The sequence below is a fragment of the Anabrus simplex genome, chromosome 1 (assembly GCF_040414725.1).
Source record: "Anabrus simplex isolate iqAnaSimp1 chromosome 1, ASM4041472v1, whole genome shotgun sequence".
Taxonomy (NCBI): Eukaryota; Metazoa; Arthropoda; class Insecta; order Orthoptera; family Tettigoniidae; genus Anabrus; species Anabrus simplex.
In genome coordinates, this window is record NC_090265.1 from 1,148,486,683 (window position 1) to 1,148,505,358 (window position 18,676).

General features: G+C 36.9%; 1 protein-coding gene across 5 annotated transcripts in view; it reads left to right on the forward strand.

Moving 5' to 3' along the window:
* Sardh (Sarcosine dehydrogenase) overlaps window positions 1–18,676 on the forward strand; it is a 282,041-nt gene that overhangs the window by 89,576 nt on the left and 173,789 nt on the right. For all 5 annotated transcript variants that reach the window (XM_067137412.2, XM_067137411.2, XM_067137413.2 and 2 more), the window contains one exon: window positions 13,404–13,657. In XM_067137412.2, the coding sequence (XP_066993513.2) occupies window positions 13,404–13,657 (254 nt within the window). The remainder of the gene's footprint in view (window positions 1–13,403; window positions 13,658–18,676) is intronic.

The following is an 18,676-nucleotide window of genomic DNA, read 5'->3' on the forward strand; positions in this document are numbered from 1 at the left end:
CATATACTGCTATCTGATCCCAAGATTCTTGGTTTCGTAGCATCACTTGCACAATAGTTTCTGGCGTCAACTCTCCTTGCTCAGTATATAAACATCTTCTCTGAGCTGACCAATGATAGCATACGAAAAATGTGTGAAATACATCATCTATATCATTGCAATAAATACACGCTGAGTCGCTCGCCGTACCTACTCTATGTAGAAATTTCCGGAAGTATCCGTGACCCGTCAGTAGTTGCGTAATGTAAAAGTTAACCTCGTCATAAGCTCGGTCAACCCAATCAGCTAGGCGTCGTCTCAGCCGCTTAGTCCATTTTCCTCCTCGAGGATCTTCCTCCCATCTTTGCTGCCACCGCTCCATTTGTTGCCTATAAGCTAGCTCCTTAGCACGCTTCTTTCCGAGCTCTCCTTGAGTTCGCCAGACTTCCAGTCTCTCTAAGGCAAGTAAATCAATCGGTGCTACCGCTGCTATCGTAAGGACTGCAGGTTCAGATACTGTGCGATATGCGCTAGTATACAGGTAATAATAATAATAATAATCGAAACCAACCTTCAACCTGTTAGGTCATGTTACGTACATTTAGTACATGTTGAAGAGATGTTAAGTTTCAGAACAAAAATGGCCAACCAGACACCAGTGGGATCTGAACCCACAACCTCCCGATTTCGCGTCGGGCAACTTAAACGCACTGTACAGTGTGATGGTAGTAGTACCAGACCTGTAGCTTAGATCCTTTCCAACAGAACAACGATGGCCTAGGCCACCATAGCTCAATTGGTAGAGCAACCGACGCGAAATCGGGAGGTTGTGGGTTCGGATCCCACTGGTGTCTGGTTGGCCATTTTTGTTCTGTACTTAACATCTCTTTAACACGTACTAAATGTACGTAACACGACCTAATAGGTTGAAAGTTGGTTTCGATTACAATGCGGTCGTGAAAATTCAATATTCAATAATAATTATTTTATTTTATTTTATTTTTTTGAGAGGGAGTGTGGAAAATCTTTCATAAGACGCTTGTGAGGGTCCGTACTCAACAAGTGTGTGGAGATTCTTACCCACTAAAAACCACACTCCCTTTTCCTACGACGTTTATCTCCGCCCCGGAAACCGCTCTTGCATTACTTCAGGACGGATGTCGTGCTTAATGCATCTTGTGCTTCATCTTCCTTCTTCTGCTTTACTGTCTGTCATAATTGTCCAGGTCCTTCTTCTTCTGACGCAGAATATTTTCTACGTAGACTGCCACCTGGTCCCAAGATTCTTGACTTCGTAGCATTACTGACACAATCCCTTCTGGCGTCAATTCTCCCTGCACAACTTCTAAGCATCTTCTTTGTGGCAGCCATTGAACACACACAAAGAAAGTATGTAATACGTCATCGATATCACCGCAGTGTATGCACACCGGACTAGTTGCTAGCCCTAGCCTATGAAGAAATTTTCGGAAGTATACATGACCTGTCAAGAATTGTGTGAGATAGTAGTTCACTTCACCATGATTTCGGCCAACCCATACGCCCAGGGAAGGTATCAGTCTTTTCGTCCATTTCCATCTAGAATCATCATCCCATCTTGTTTGCCATCGTTGCATTCTATGACTAAGAGCCAAAGCCTTTTCCTTCCTAGCTCTTCTTGTGTGAGCCAAATTTCTTGCCTTTCGAAGGCCAACAAGTCAATAGGAGCTACTGCTGCTACTACTAGTATCGCAGGTTCTGATACTATGCGATATGCGCAAGCAATTCGTAAAGCTGCTCTCCATTGTACAGCCGCAATTCTTGTCCGATATTTTGCAATTTTTAATGATTCAGCCCAAATTTCCAAACCGTATAGCAGTATCGACATGAGAAGCCGCCTTTTACCAGATTTCGGCCCCTTGATATTTTCCATGAGTCTACTCAGTGCAGTCGTGGTTTTCGCTGCCTTATCTATTACCCGTTGGATGTGGTCCCTAGTATCAAGCGTTACACCAAGATATTTAACAATAATAATAATAATAATAATGTTGTGCAGAACTTGTCAGTATAAGTGCCATGTATCAGAATGTTTGAACACTTCACATGCTTTTCTTTTCTGTTCAGCAACTTCACCATCTTAGGCTATGTTAATAATAATTCCAAAACTTTAGAAGATGCCTTTGTTTTTTTCCAGGCTTGCTATAATGCCTTTTCTTTCCAGTACCTTCTCAATTCTACCAAACATGTGATAAATTGATCAAAGGAAAGGTCTTGTTACTGAGCAGATTATTACATCCAGTATCAGTGTAATGATAGTCCTTTGAGTGAGAAGAGCTGGAACCAGTTGAAATGATTTTTCACTCCTCCATTATCGGATACAGGTTGCAGTGTTTCTGTCCCCTGTGAAACACATTCGTTAAGTCTATGATGGAACCGCTTATAATACTCATTTTCTGTCCAGATGCTCTTGAAACACATTATTAACATACAGCAGTAGAGCTATAGCAAACATATTGGTGAAGAAGAAGAAGAAGAAGAAGAAGATCAAACCATGTGAAATGTCCAGCCCATATTGGCTACTGCTGCCTACTCGAATTGCCTACGGATATTGGAACGTCATATAGTCAGTGTAACGACTTCCTCTCCAGTATTACATGGCTTTCTTGACTGGAACTGCTACCTCTCCTGTCACACAGCTTCTTAGTTGAACTCAGAGCTAAATCAACTTTGTTACAGCCCTCAATCCAGGATTAAAATCCTTGGCTTGACTTATTTCCTTTAATTCCTAATTGGAACATAGGGCCTCGATGAAATGTCTCCAGCTTGTTCTGTCTTCTGCTAATGCCTTCACCTCCCTCCATGTCTTGTTGACTCCAGCAGTCTTCCTGTCTATGGTTCTCTTCCAGGTAATCCTCAATCTGCCTTGCCTGCTACTACCTTGTGGATTCTAGCTCAATGCCTGCCTCGTGATACTTTCTTGTGATCTTCTGAGGGTGTGCCCAATCCATCTCCATTTTCAATCAGTTGGTCAATCAATCAGTCACTACTGATCTGCATTTAGGGCAGTCGCCCAGGTGGCAGAATCCCTATCTGTTGTTTTTCTAGCCTTAAATGATTGCAAAGAAATTGGAAATTTATTGAACATCTCCCTTGGTAAGTTATTCCAGTCCCTAACTCCCCTTCCTATAACCAAATATTTGCCCCAATTTGTCCTCTTGAATTCCAACTTTATCTTCATATTGTGATCTTTCCTACTTTTAAAGACACCACTCAGACTTATTCATCTACTAATGTCATTCCAAGCTATCTCTCCAGTGACAGCTCAGAACATACCACTTAGTCAAACAGTTCATCTCCTTTCTCGTAAGTTTTCCCATCCCAAAACTTTGCAACATTTTTGTAACGCTACTCTTTTGTTGGAAATCACCCAGAACAAATCGAGCTGCTTTACTTTGGATTTTTTTCCAGTTCTTGAATCAAGTAATCCTGGTGAGGGTCCCATACACTGGAATCATGCTCTAGTTGTAATCTTACCAGAGACTTATATGCCCTCTCCTTTACACCCTTACTACAAACCCTAAAAATCCTCATAACCATGTGCAGAGATCTGTACCCCTTATTTAGAAATCCCATTTATGTGATTACCCCAATGAAGATTTTTCCTTATATTAACACCTAGGTACTTACAATGCTCTCCATAAGGAACTTTCATTCCATCAATGTAGTAATTAAAACTGAGAGGACTTTTCCTATTTGTGAAACTTGACGAGTACTTTTAAAAAAATAATTTGCTTTACAACAAACAGTTTGGATTTAGAAAGGGTCATTCAACGATAAAAGCAGTTGAATGTGTCATCAAAGACATATTAAATAATTTTGAGAATAAAACAGTCACAGGCGCTACATTAATTGACCTGACAAAAGCTTTTGATTGTGTCTCGCATGAAATCGTAATTCACAAGCTTGGTTATTATGGAGTAAGGGGTCATGAACTGAAATTAATGGCATCCTATCTTCATCAGAAGAGACAGATGGTGGTAATAAGTGATAAAAAATCTGGTATGGAAACGGTTAAAGCAGGTGTCCCACAAGGGTCTATTTTGGGACCTTTCCTGTTTTTGGTCTATATCAATGACCTAGCATGTAATGTTCCCTGCACATCAGTTCTATATGCTGATGATACAACTTTCGTGAACAGTAATGTTGATATCACAACACTACAAAACCAAGTCAACACATCTGTTAAAATTGCTGAAAACTGGTTTCATCACAATAAATTAACTGTTAATGTCACTAAAACAGAAAATATCGTATTTACCTTGGATCGCACTGTAAATAATGGCTGCCGTAATTCTGTTAAATTATTAGGCCTACATGTAGATCCAAGACTTACATGGGAAATACATACATCAGAACTCTGTAAGAGATTAGCCAGGGTGTGGTATCTGTTGCGGAAACTGAAAACCTGCATCAGTCGGGATATGCTACTTGCATCCTATCATGCTTTCTTTCACCCTCATATACTGTATGGGATCAGGTTATGGGGAAATTGTCCCACATCAAATAATGTATTTATATGACAGAAAAAGACAGTCCGTCTAATTGCTGGATTAGAATTTAGAGACTCCTGAAAAACTTCCTTTGTGAGCCTAAAAATTATGACAGTTCCCTGTTTATATGTTCTTACAAATATTATGCATGTGAAAGAGAATCTTTCCAAATTTAAAGAAAGATCTACAGTTCACATGCACGACACAAGATACAAGAATGATCTGGATACTCCTTACTCCAGGCTTAGTAAAAGCACAAACAGCCACTGTTATCAACAGCTTAAGATGTACAATAAGCTTCCACTACCTATTCGAACATTAGACAATAGTGCATTTAACAGGGTACTGTCACAATTCTTAAGGAAAAAGGCATTTTATAGTGTAGAAGAGTATCTAGAATGTGGTATTTCAAAAACTGACCTAATATAGGTAGCTAAAATAATTTTTCTAATGACTCAAGCATAATTACTAAGATATTGTATATAGATTATTTTTATTAATACTGACAATACCTAGTGTACATTTTCTGTACTTGATGGTGTAAGAATAAATATATATAAAAAATATCTAAAAATATCTAAAATATCTAAACTCACAACCTGACTTTTAGCCCCATTTATCATCGTATCATTGGCTACTGTCCATCTCACAACATTATCAAGGTCATTTTGCAGTTGCTCACAATCTTGTAACTTATTTATTACTCTATACAGAATAACATCATCCGCAAAGAGCCTTCGCTCTAATTCCACTTCTGTACTCATATCATCTATATATATAAAATAACTTGTCCTACTGACTGACTGACTGATTCATCATCGTCGAGCCAAAACTACAGGACATAAAGAAATGAAATTTTGGAGATACATTCATATTAACATATAGGTGCTCGCTAAGGGAGGATTTTCAGATATTCTGTCGCTAAGGGGGTGAAAAAGTGGGGGGTGAATTTTAAAATGAGGATATCTATATCTCAAAAACTTAAATGTTTACAGAGGTAAAAATTGGTATTTGGAATCCCTTTTAAAAATAAAGAAACTCGTATTTTTTAGTTTTCGGAAGATCTCATTAGGTGGGATGAAAAAGGGGGAAAAAGGGGTTGAACACCTGTTATGAGGAGACTTATATCTCAAAAACGAAAGGTGTTGCAGACATGAAAATTGGTATTTGGAATATCCTTTGAAAATAAAGAAACACATATTTTTTGTGTTTTTGGATAATCCGATGAATAGGGGTGAACAGGAGTGATAAACGGGGTGAAATTTAACACGGAACATATTACAGACCTGAAAACTGGTATTTGGAATTTCCTGTAAAATTAAAAAAAATATAAAAATTGTTTTGGAAAATTCACTTAAGAAGAACTGAAAAAGGGGGTGAATTTTGAAAATTAACCTATCTACAGTATATCTCAAAAACTTAACGTGTTGCAGACATGAAACTTGGTATTTGGAATCTCCATTAAAAATAAGGAAACACATATTTTTTGGTTTTTGGAAAAATCTTAACGGGGGGGGGGGGGGGTATGGAAGAATTGAAAAATTAGTTCAATTATTTGTATGAGAATGTATGTATAAATACCAAAAAATCTAAGGATGTTACAAACATGAAAACTGGTATTTGGAATCTACTTTAGAATAAAGGAACACGCATTTGATTGTGGGGAGAATCAACTTGGTAGGGAAGGGGATGAAAACGGAGATGATTTTTTTTTTACGAGGATACATATATCTCAAAAACTGAAGATGTTACAGTCGTGATAATTGGTATTTGGAAACTCTTTTAAAGAAACTGGTACTGTTTATTTTTGGAAAATTCACTTGAGTGGGGAGTATGAAAGGAAGTAAAAAAATAGAATTCTTTTTCTGGAGAAGTTATATCTCAAAACTGAAGGTTACAGTCATGGAAACTGGTATTTATAATCTCCTTTTAAAAATTAAGAAACACGCATTTTTTGGGTGGGGGGAAACCAACTTTATGGACGGAGGTGGAGTGAAAATGGAGTTGAATTATTTTCATGAGGATACTTATATCTCAATAACTGAAGATATTACAGACATGAAAATTTATATTTGGAATTTTCTTTCACAGTATAGAAAAACGTTATCATTTGTCTTTGGAAAATCCACTTAAGGGGGGTGAATTACTTGAATAATTATTTGAATACTTTGTATGAGGATACTTATATCTCAAAAACTGAAGATGTTACAGATGTGAGAATTAGTATTTGAAATCTCCTTTAAGAATAAAGAAACGCGTTTTTTGGGGGGGGGGAGGGGGAATCAACTTAGGGGCGGGGGTGGTGAAAAAGGTGTTTAATCCTTTTTATGGCGATATGTATATCTCAGAACTGAAGATGTTACAGTCATGGTAATGGGCATTTGGAAGCTCCTTTATAAGTAAAGAAACAAGTCTCTTTGGTTTTCGGAAAATTCACATAAGGGTGGGGAGGGTGAAAGGAAGTGAAAATGTTTAATTTTATATGGAGAAACTTATATCTCAAAAACTTAAGATTACACACGTGAAATTTTTTTATTTCCAATCACCTTAAAAAATAAGGAGACACACATTTTTGGAGGGGGGGAATCAACTTAACGGGCTAGAGTGAAAAAGTAGTTAAATTCCTTTTATGAGGATACTTATATCCCAGAAGCTGAAGATGTTAGAGGCATGAACATTTGTATTTGAAACCTTCTTTCGTCGAAAAGAAACATGTGTTCTTTTCTCTCCGGAAAGTCCACTTAAGAGGGGTGAATTAATTGAAAAATTAGTTGAATACTTTGTCTGAGGATACTTATATCTCAAAAACTAAAGATGTTACAGACGTGAAAATTAGTATTTGGAATCTCCTTTAAAAATAAAGAAACACACATTTGTTTTTGTTTTCCTGAAAATTGACGAAGGGGTGTGGGGTTGAAAATAAGGAAGTAAGGAGCTGAAATATGTTTATGAGGATACTTTATCTTAAAAACTGAAGCTGTTAGAGATGTGAAAATTGGTATTTTGAATTTCCTTTCAAAATAAAGAAACACCTATTTTTTTGTTTTCGGAAAGTCTACTTAAGGCGGGAGAGGGGTGGAAAGAAGTCAAGAAGAAGAAGAGTTGAATTATTCTTAAGAGTATACATTTATCTGAACTGACGGTGTTACAGACGTACGGACATGAAAACTGGTATTTGGAATCTCCTTTAAAAATAATGAAACACATATTTTTTGTTTTTAGAAAATCCAATTAAGGGGCTGAAGAGAATTGGAAAAGTGGGTGATTTTTTTAAATGAGTACCGGTATATATACATGTCAAAAACTTATCATGTTAGAGACAAGAAACTTGGAATTTGGGAAGTCCTTTAAAAATACAGGAACATGTACCTTTTTGTTTTTGGAGAAGGCACTTAATAGGGGGTGAAAAGTAGTTGAATTATTTTTTTATGAGGATACTTATATCTTAAAAACTGAAGATGTAACAGACATGAAAATTGGTATTTGGAATCTCCTTTAAAAATAAAGGAACATGTAATTTTGTTTTCAGAAAATACACTTAGATGGGGGTGGGGATGCGGAAAGCACTGATCAAGGGATTGAATTCTTTTTATGGGGATACTTATGTACGAGGACGGTTTGAAAAGTTCTCGGAATCATCCCTAGATGTCAGTGCTAGAGCAACGAGGTTCCCGCGCAATAATCACACATCCTTTGTGAGTGAACACGTAGTGCATCAGTGCTCTAGCTGCAGGAGTCTGGTAGTGACGACTTTTTGTTGTTGTTCTCGCATAGTGATTTGTGACAATGGAAAAAACTGAGATTCGAGCAGTGATTAAATACTTTGTAAAGAAAGGTATGAAAGCAAAGGAAATTCATGCCAACTTTCAGAACACACTGGGGGATTCTGCACCTTCATTTCCAACTGTTGCCAAGTGGACCTGCGAGTTTAAATTTGGTCGGGAGAGCTTGGATGATGATCCGCGTAGTGGACGGTCAAAAAGTGTTACGACCCCAGAATTGATCGCAAAAGTGCATAAAATGGTCATGGAGGATCGTCGACCGAAAGTGCGGGAGATTGCTGAAGCTGTAGGGATGTCTTCTGAACGGGTATATTATATTTTAACCGAAGAATTGGGTATGAAAAAATTATCCGCAAGATGGGTGCCGCGGCTCTTGACATTGGACAATAAACGCACCAGATTGGAAATGTCCTAACAAAGTCTGGCCCGTTTTCAGTGCAACCAACAAGATTTTTTGTGCCGGTTTGTGACTACAGATGAAACTTGGGTCCACTACTATACCCCAGAGACAAAACAGCAGTCAAAGCAGTGGAAACATGCTGATTCACCACCACCAAAGAAAGCAAAGGCGGTGCGTTCGGCCGGAAAGGCCATGGCCTCAGTTTTCTGGGATGCAAAAGGCATTCTGCTGATAGATTATCTTCCTACTGGCCAAACAATTACGGAGCAATACTATGCAAACCTCCTAGACCAACTACAGGAAAAGATACGCGAAACAAGGCCTGGTTTGGCAAGGAAAAAGGTCATCTTTTATCAGGACAATGCTCCGCCACACACAAGTGTTATTGCCATGGCAAAACTTCATGAACTGGGGTATGAATTGTTGCCACATCCACCTTATTCACCTGATTTGGCACCATCAGACTTTCATCTATTCCCCAAGCTGAAAATTTCCCTCGGTGGACGGAGATTTTCTACAAAGGAAGAACTGACAGCCGAATTGGAGAGGTATTTTGCAGGCCTGGAGGAATCTCATTTTCAAGATGGGATCAATGCATTGGAACATCGCTGGACCAAATGCATTAGTCTACAGGGAGACTATGTTGAAAAATAAAAGCAGTTCCACCGAGGTAAGATACTTAATTCTAGTACATTCCGAGAACTTTTCAAACCACCTACGTACATCTCAAAATCTGAAGATGTTGCAGATATGGGAATAGGTATTTGGAATCTCCTTTAAAAATAAAGAAATGTGTATTTATTTTTTTGACTTGAGAGTATAGCCCCAAAAGGCAATACCACAAACTTGGTTTACAAAGAATTTCTTGGGTAAATGAAACTCAATTTTTGGGTGAGTTTTTATACAATAGGAATTTTCAGATAATGGCTTAGTACAATGCCGAGGAACGATTACTTTGATCAAATTACGAAATCCACGCAAGCGAAGCTGCGGGTAATTGCTAGTTTATATATATAAGAAAACATAAAGGTCTAATAATACTGGCTTGAGGATTGGCCTCTTAATTATTGCAGGGTCAGATAAAGTTTTGCCTACTTTAATTCTCTGACTTCTGTTTTCTAGAAATATATCCACCCATTCAGTCACTCTTTTGTCTAGTCCAATTGCACTCATTTTGCCAGTAGAGTCCCATGATCCATCCTATCAAATGCCTTAGACAGGTCAATTGCAATACAGTCCATTTGACCTCCTGAATCCAGGATATCTGCTATATCTTGCTGGATTCCTATAAGTTGAGCTTCAGAGGAATAACATTTCCTAAACCGAACTACCTTCTATCGAACCAGTTATTAATTTTGCAAACATGTCTAATATAATCATAAAAAATGCTTTCCCAAAGCTTACATGCAATCCATGTCAAACTGACTGGCCTGTAATTTTCAGCTTTATGTCTATCACCCTTTCCTTTATACACAGGGGCTATTATAGCAACTTGCCATTCGTTTGGTAGAGCTCCTTCATGCAAACAATAATCAAATAAATACTTCAGATATGTTACTATATCCCATCCCATTGTCTATAGTATATCCCCCGAAATCTTATCAATTCCAGCTACTTTTCCAGTTTTCAACTTTTGTACCTTATTGTAAATGTTGTTATCATAGGTATATTTTAATACTTCTTTATTATTAGTCACCTCCTCTGTCTGTACATTATCCTTGTAACCAACAATCTTTACATACTGCTGACTGAATACTTCTGCCTTTTGAAGATCCTCACATACACACTCCTCTTGTTCATTAATGATACCTGGAATGTCTTTCTTTTCTTCTTATTATCTGTTGCTGTATGGGACTTTCACTTGTGGCCTCCCAAAGTTGAGATGATCTTTGTCCACCATGTTGTCATAATGTACCTCAGACAGTGATTTATAAAAGTCTGTAACCTTGTGGTAAATGAAATGGCAAATGGCTTTTAGTGCCGGGAGTGTCTGAGGACATGTTCGGCTCGCCAGGTGCAGGTCTTTTGATTTGACGCCCATAGGCGACCTGCGCATCTTGATGAGGATGAAATGATGACGAAGACGACACATACACCCAGCCCCCGTGCCAGCGAAACTAACCAGTGATTCTTAAAATTCCTGACCCTGCCGGGAATCGAACCCGAGACCCCTGTGACCAAAGGCCAGCATGCTAACCATTTAGCCGTGGAGCCGGACAACCTTGTGGTAATGTCTTTGGTTACTTTCCAGGTCTCACTTCCATACAGTAACACCAATTTAACATTTGAGTTGAATATCCTTAGTTTTGTTTTTATGCAAATGTGAGGGAATCTCCATATTGGCCGTAACTGTTCAAAAGCTCCTTTGGCTTTATTTGTATGACTCACCACATCTCTAAAAGCACCTCCATCCTGGCTTACCATGCTTCGTAAGTAACAAAATTCCTCTACCGTTTCTATATGCATTCCATCTAGAGTCAAGCTAGAATTGTTACGATGGATTATGCGCTTTTCCTTAGTCTTTTTTGTTATTTATCATTAAGCCTACTTCTTTAGCTTCTAAGTCATTTAGTTTGATTTCCATGTCCCAAAAACATTCTGCTAGAAGACAGAGATCATCCACATAATCCAGTTCTTCCCATCGGTTATATAATCTCTATTGAATGCCACGCTTTCTATTTGTTGCCTCTCTCAACATACAATCCAGTGTCGTGATAAACAAAATTGGCAACAGTAGACTTACTTGTCTTACTCCAGATTTTACAGCAAAAGCTTCAGACAGCTTCCCTTTATGTTCTACGTGACAAGTATATTCATCATATGTTGCCTGTGTAAGACGGACTATCTTTTGTAGGATTCAAAACTTTTCCATAGCCCTCCACATTTTGCTCCGGTTGACAGAATCAAAGGTCTTTTTTAAAATCAATGGAAAGTATGGAAAGTACCCACTATCTCCCAGATGCAAGCTCACAGCTGCGCGCTCTAACCGCATGGCTAACTTGTTCGGTTATACTCGTACAAAGATGTCTGACACTCAGCAAATTGTTCAGTGATTAGCCTTAATATGTTAATCTGATCCGCAGTAGACTGACCTTCTCTGAAATCTGTTTGTTCTTGATGTAGTCTCCTATCAACGGTATTGCTTTTTCTGCTTAGTATGACTCTTGACATCACTTTTTCCCCATATGACAGCAAAGTTATTCCCCTCCAGTTATTACAATCTGAGAGGTCACCCTTCAGATTCAACAAATTTGACCATTTTAGTCCTTAGTTGGTTTGTATTGACTCAGTTCATACAAATATACTATGGCTGATGGTTTGTCCACCCTGTCAGTATATTTTCAAGCTCCTAATTTTGTACAATTATTTCACTCATACATGTTTCAGGAGCCTGCACTCCCTTCATCAGTGAATTTCTACCTCATAAAGCAAGATTCCCTATATCTTAAGCTCTAACATCATTCAGCAATACATAAAACATCGTCAATATATAACCTTATTTTAACATATACACACACAATAAACATTTCTTGATAATGTTTTTTATGTAATAGAACACTTTAAAACACTTATAAAAAGTTTGGTTGGTCGTTCTTGTGTTATATAACACTTTAAAACATGTATTAAAACGTCAGCTGGTTTCCTTAGAAAAATCAGACAAGGAAAAAATGTTTCTTGCTACTGTTTGTTATGTTTACTGTTGTAGCCCACTCTGAGCATACTAAAACTTCAACTGATATACTATGGTACCAAAGTTAAAATCTTTGCCTTCTTGTTGTTAGAACACTTCCTAGAATGAACTGATACACCACTGAATTATTAGACTTCTTAAGATCTAGATGTCTGATACTCAGCAAATTGTTCAGTGATTAGCCTGAATGTGTTAATCTGATCCACAGTAGACTGACCTTCTCTGAAACCTGTTTGTTCTTGATCTCCTATCAACGGTACTGCCTTTTCTGCTCAGTATGACTCTTGACATCACTTTTTCCCACAAGGATAAAATGTTTCCTGCTACTGTTTGTTATGTTTGCTGTTGTAGCCCACTCTAAGCATACTAAAACTTCAACTGATATATATATATATATATATATATATATATAATATCTGGTCAAATGGAATCGTGCTATGTTGGTGTTGGGCTGGAATTTTTACAGAGTGGATTGAACCTCTCCTCCTCCCAGGCGGTCAAGGTTACGTGATAAAGTCCTCCCTTATCCGCTAGTAGCCTCAGGTTACTGCAACTATAGGTAGTAATTTGTTTGGCTGGTGAGCGAATAGACTTCCTCCGCTCCAACAATATATGTAAGTTTAGTTGCATTCATTACATGCAAAGTTTTTTTACACTAATTTTAGTCTGTATAACATAGTTTCTTCTTATTTTAGAATAATAGCAAATACTAGCCACAAATTCAAGGACATGATGGGACAGGTGGCAATCCTAAGTTATGCTTATTTGTTATTATTTGAAATGGAAATTGTCCTCTGTACAGCCCACAGCTACATATATAAAGGTTGCTAAGTTTGTGCCTATCCCTAACTTTTGACCTTTGGTTTGAGGAGAGTTATATCAGATTAACCAAACAAGTTCTTAAATAGATTGCAGAGTCTAAAATAACAGTTCAGATAACTCATATCAGTATTTCATTTAGGATGTAACCTGTTAACATTTCTATCTGTTAGAAACAGGTTCTTTTGTTTACATTATCCCAGGTGGTGGCAGTGCTGGCTGCAATTTGCTCTACCAGCTAGCACGCCGTGGTGTGAATGCTGTCCTCTTGGAACGTGCCAAGATAACTTCTGGTACTACATGGCATACAGCAGGTCTAATTTGGCGACTGAGGCCTAATGATGTGGAAATTCAGCTTCTGGATGCCACAAGAGACCTTCTTATGAGGTTGGAGAGTGAGACTGGTTTTGATCCTGGCTGGATTAACAATGGTGGCATGTACATTGCTTATACTAAGGTCAGTTGCTTTAGATTTGATATATTTTATTATCAGCTGGTGTTATGACAAATATGCTCTTAGGAAATGCTCCTTTATGCTAACTATTATTCACTTCACAATATGTAATCATAATTTCCCTATATCCAGATGTAGCCAGGTTGAGATAAATATGGTTTTTCTCTATTTTATTCTTATCCTTTTTTTCCAGTCGCCATTCATTACTGTGTTCCAGTTGAGATCTTGTGGCTTTATGCTATCAAGGAGAATATACATTCAACAAACTTGAAACACTAAGTACAAAACAAAATAAGGGAGATGCCAATGAAACTACAGAGTATTCTATAGAAAAGAATGGACACATGTGCAGGCCACCTTCGGCATTCAGCCATAGTGGTGTATTTACGTGCCATTGGATCAGCTACATCTACCCCATACTTAGTTCCGTTATAAAATTCAGTAGTACTAGGGAACTTCTTGTTATCTTCACTGACTTGAACACTCGGGTTAGCAGAAGCACATTCTTGTTCAATTTTCCTTGATATACTGTGAGAGTAGTGTGATCTTCATTCTGAAGTACGACACTCTTATACAGATTCATACGTAGTGCTTTGATTGACTCCAGGATTTCCTTACTCACTCGATTGATTGTTCCAACAATAATGGTTTTCTTCTCAGTCAGTCTCTCAGCCAACTTTACCAATATAAAGAAGTTATCAGTGGTCACGTTACATCCTTTCATGAGGTATGGGTCCATAAGTTGCATGACAACATTTTCAGGCATTGACTCATTGGCAGGTTGCACTTCATCTTTCTCAAGATAAGAAAACCCATTGCACACAAACGTAGAATCAACATCTACCAGTAGCCAGAATTTTATGCCAAATTTATCTGGCTTGTTGGCCATATACTACGTGAACCTGCACCAAGCTTTGCTGGGGAAGAGTTGTTCATCAGCTGTGACATTCGCTCCTGATTTATAGCACGCATAACAGTTCTCAGTAAATCTATTCCAAATAGTAGACACCAAAGCAAATTTATCTGTCTCCAAATGAGTGGATCTAGTTTTATGGAGATCAAAGTGCAAATAGAATTTCTTTTGAACCTATTTCTTGCCATAGTGTTAGTGAAAACAGGGGGACCCCATCCCCATAAAGAAGACCACATATGACCTACGGCTAGACTAGTAAGTTTATAAGCTCCATGAGTTTATAACAAAGCAATAAAAGCATCTAATTCTTCCAAAGAAATAGACCAATTAGTATCCATTGTCTGTCTACGAGCTTCGGTCTCTGTACACATCTTTATATGCTTCAACATGGAAGTGTCAATGAATAAACGCCAGGCACTAACCTTGCTATTAGTCTCTACGTTATGCTTAGTGTGAGAAATAGGCCCTGCTACCTCTTTCAGTACATAATGAGCAGCCATCCTTCCAGGGGAGTTCCCACTACTGTTGATAACAGTCCAAATAGTTGTTCCATACTTACCACATAACTGATCCCCTGGCGAAAATGAAGGAGACTTTACCAGTTCATGACATCTCCCACCTTGTCCCCTTCCTCTTCAAACAGGTTGCCCACTGCTAAGAGACCATCCTCTGCTGCAAGATTGATCACGGCTGGTTGAAGGCTTAATTGCATCTATCATAGGTGCGAAGTCCACTGTGTGGATATTTTCATTAGCCGAATCACTATCACTATCTAACATATTACCACACTGTTGAGGTATAAAATCCTCATTGTCACTCATTGTGTCTATATCTGATAATGTATCTTCGTCACTTGATTCATCTTCTCCTAGCTTTTCAAGTTCTAATAGTTGAACAGGAGTAAGTTTTTGCCGCCCAGCCATTATTACGCACTATACTACACAAGGAACAGGCACTAACTAATCCACTCACGACCACAGCTAGAGTCATACTATTTAGTTACATCATACGCCCCTATAGCCTGCCCTATAATAAAGGTAGGAAGCAGAAACAAGCTTGTCAAGAAAAAATGGGATTGATGTGGAGATTGCCCTTCACTTTTTGTATTTTATTTTTATTTCAACCCCTTCTCACACTGAACTGTGTGTTCCATTTTTGTGTTCTTTTCATTGTTCCTGTCTTTCCATATATGACTTGAATTGCACTTGTTTTTTCCTTTTCATTACCTACTGAATTGTAATTATGATTCTTAAAAGGGGTAGAAATTGTAGAAACCAGGTATTCAGTGAACAGATGATAAACATATTTTGGAAATTATGTATTATTATTATTATTATTATTATTATTATTATTATTATTATTATTATTATTATTATTATTATTATTATTATTATTTATTATTATTATTATTATTATTATTATGCACAAATGGGTCGCATAGGACCACATGGAATCAACGTTTATTGAGCTTTCCTCCTTGCCCAATAGTTCTTCATTTTCATCGATTGGTTAGGGGCACGCAGCTGTGAGCTTGCATCTGGGAGATAGTGGGTTCGAACCCCACTGTCAGCAGCCCTGAAGATGGTTTTCCGTGGTTTCCGATTTTCACACCAGGCAAATGCTGGGGCTGTACCTTAATTAAGGCCACGGCCGCTTCCTTCCAACTCCTAAGCCTTTCCTATTTGATGGAGTTGATGAAACAGTCTTTAAAATGAATTCATTAAAATATCTGGTATTGGCACGTATTAAAATTATCATGTGGTTAGGTACCCTCCGTCTTATAAATCAAGTTTGACAAATAAAGAATACTGTATGTTAACACTTGATACAAAATAAACACCAATTAGGACACTATGTACAGTTACAGGATAAAGAGATTTAAGATAAAAGTTGTCTGGATGTTAATTAAAATGTTTGTTGTCTGATAACTTCTATTAATAGTACTTAATGGATATTAGAAAGAAAAAAAAACTCTTGATGTTCCTAAAGTCACAATCTTATTTTGTTCTAAGTTCAAGTCTTCTTCACAACAGGCACATTAACACATTGTGAAATCAAAACAACTGTAGCCAAGCACTTGGTTCATGCTTATTTAAAAATGATCTATAGTTGTCTGGCGACCTAATTTACTGACTGTAATGGTTAGAGAATAAGAGATAAAGATAGTTAGATGAACGATAATTCCAAGGTGCTTGAAGCATGTTATCTGCCACAGTCCTGATATTGGTTAAACGGGAGACTCTCGAAAAACAGCCTTTAAGATGGAAGAATTATATCCACTGAGTAAATAAAGTTGTTAGAATGTCTCCTTCTGTTTCATGTGGCACGATCGTATCACTCATGCCGCCAGCTCGACTGAAGGTACCTAACGACTTTCAATTTTAATAGGTGCCAATACCAGATATTTTAGTGTTTCATCAACTCCATCAAATATTTGTTCACCTGTCAGTAAAAGACCCACATATTGTATTTTTTAACTCATACTATTTTACCTATTAACAAGGTTTAGTATGAGATCCTGATAACTTTTGATTTTGAGGATGAAAATTAGGCTGAAGATGCCCACAACTAGGGCGAAACATGTCCCAATTTAAGTGTCATGTATAAGTTATAAACATTCTTATGAATGCATTGTACCAAATAGATTGCCCATTTAAATATTCTTAATTGTTTTAAGATAATATACAATTTTCAATACAGTCCACCATGAAATTGATTACATGTAATGAATTTTACTGTTCCGAGACAAGCATTTTTTGTTAAAAACATTCCTTGTGTGTTGAAAAGCATTTTCCATTTTCTGAATTCTTGAAGCTACTAATTTATTTTTATTGCCATTTTCAGTGAATTATTATTATTATTATTATTATTATTATTATTATTATTATTATTATTATTATTATTATTATTATTATTATTATTATTATTATTATTATTATCTGTATACTGCATCCTCCTTATAGCCCTGATGTTTCACCCTGTGATTTTTTTTCATTCCCATTCATTCTAATCACTAGATCATGTGCCAAAAACCTGGATTAAATTCCAAACCTCTCCGCAGTGTTCATATGAAGTGAGGGCATATTTATTTACTTAATAGCCGGTTTATAACAGGGTAGTAGACCCCAATTACAGTAAACCTAAAAATCTTTAAATTACTTATTAAATTACATTGACACAAATGTTAGATCTCAATAACTAAAAATACAATTCTTTATAACTAAATTAAATTACATTGATACAGGTCGTAGATTTTAATGACTAAAAATAAACTTAATAACCAAATTATTCATTAAATTACATTGATACAAGTCTTAGATCTTAATAAATAAAAATAAAATTAATAACTAAATTATTCAGTACCTATAACTTTTTGACAGCTTTCAATGTGATTTTAATGCTTAGTGTCGTGGCAGTGTTGCTGAAAAATGTTTTATAAATTTGGAAATTGACATGTCGAAGTCCAAGTTATTGTCTATGCTAACAGCTTCGTTATAGTTGTTACATAATTTACAGAGTGGTGAATGGTTGTGGGCGGTCGTCAGAGCTCTTTCAGTCCTGACGCTGTTGATGATGATTCGTCCATCAGATTGGGACGTCAAGCCTTGAGTAGACCCCTTGGTGCTATTTGAGAGGAGTAGGCTTTGTGCCGGCACCGGGTTTCACCCTCTCTCTTTCTGCTATCATATATCACGTCATTCATTTCATCTTATTACTCCTCTGATGAGGTCATAAAAACCTGCCACGACAGATTCTTCTCACCTCATACCCGACCCCGTAAAGAAACGGGGCAAGGTTTGGACAAACATTATTATTATTATTATTATTATTATTATTATTATTATTATTATTATTATTATTATTATTATTATTATTATTATTATTATTATTATTATTATTATTATTATTATTATTATTATTATTATTATTATTATTATTATTATTATTATTATTATTATTATTATTATTATTATTATTATTATTATTATTATTCCCAATATTTCTAGAACCTGTCTATTAATTTTTCCTTTCTTTCCTAAGAGAGTGGTTTCCAGAAATAGTACTTTTGGGTAGCAGGGACCAAAAATTAATTATATCACAGAATTTAG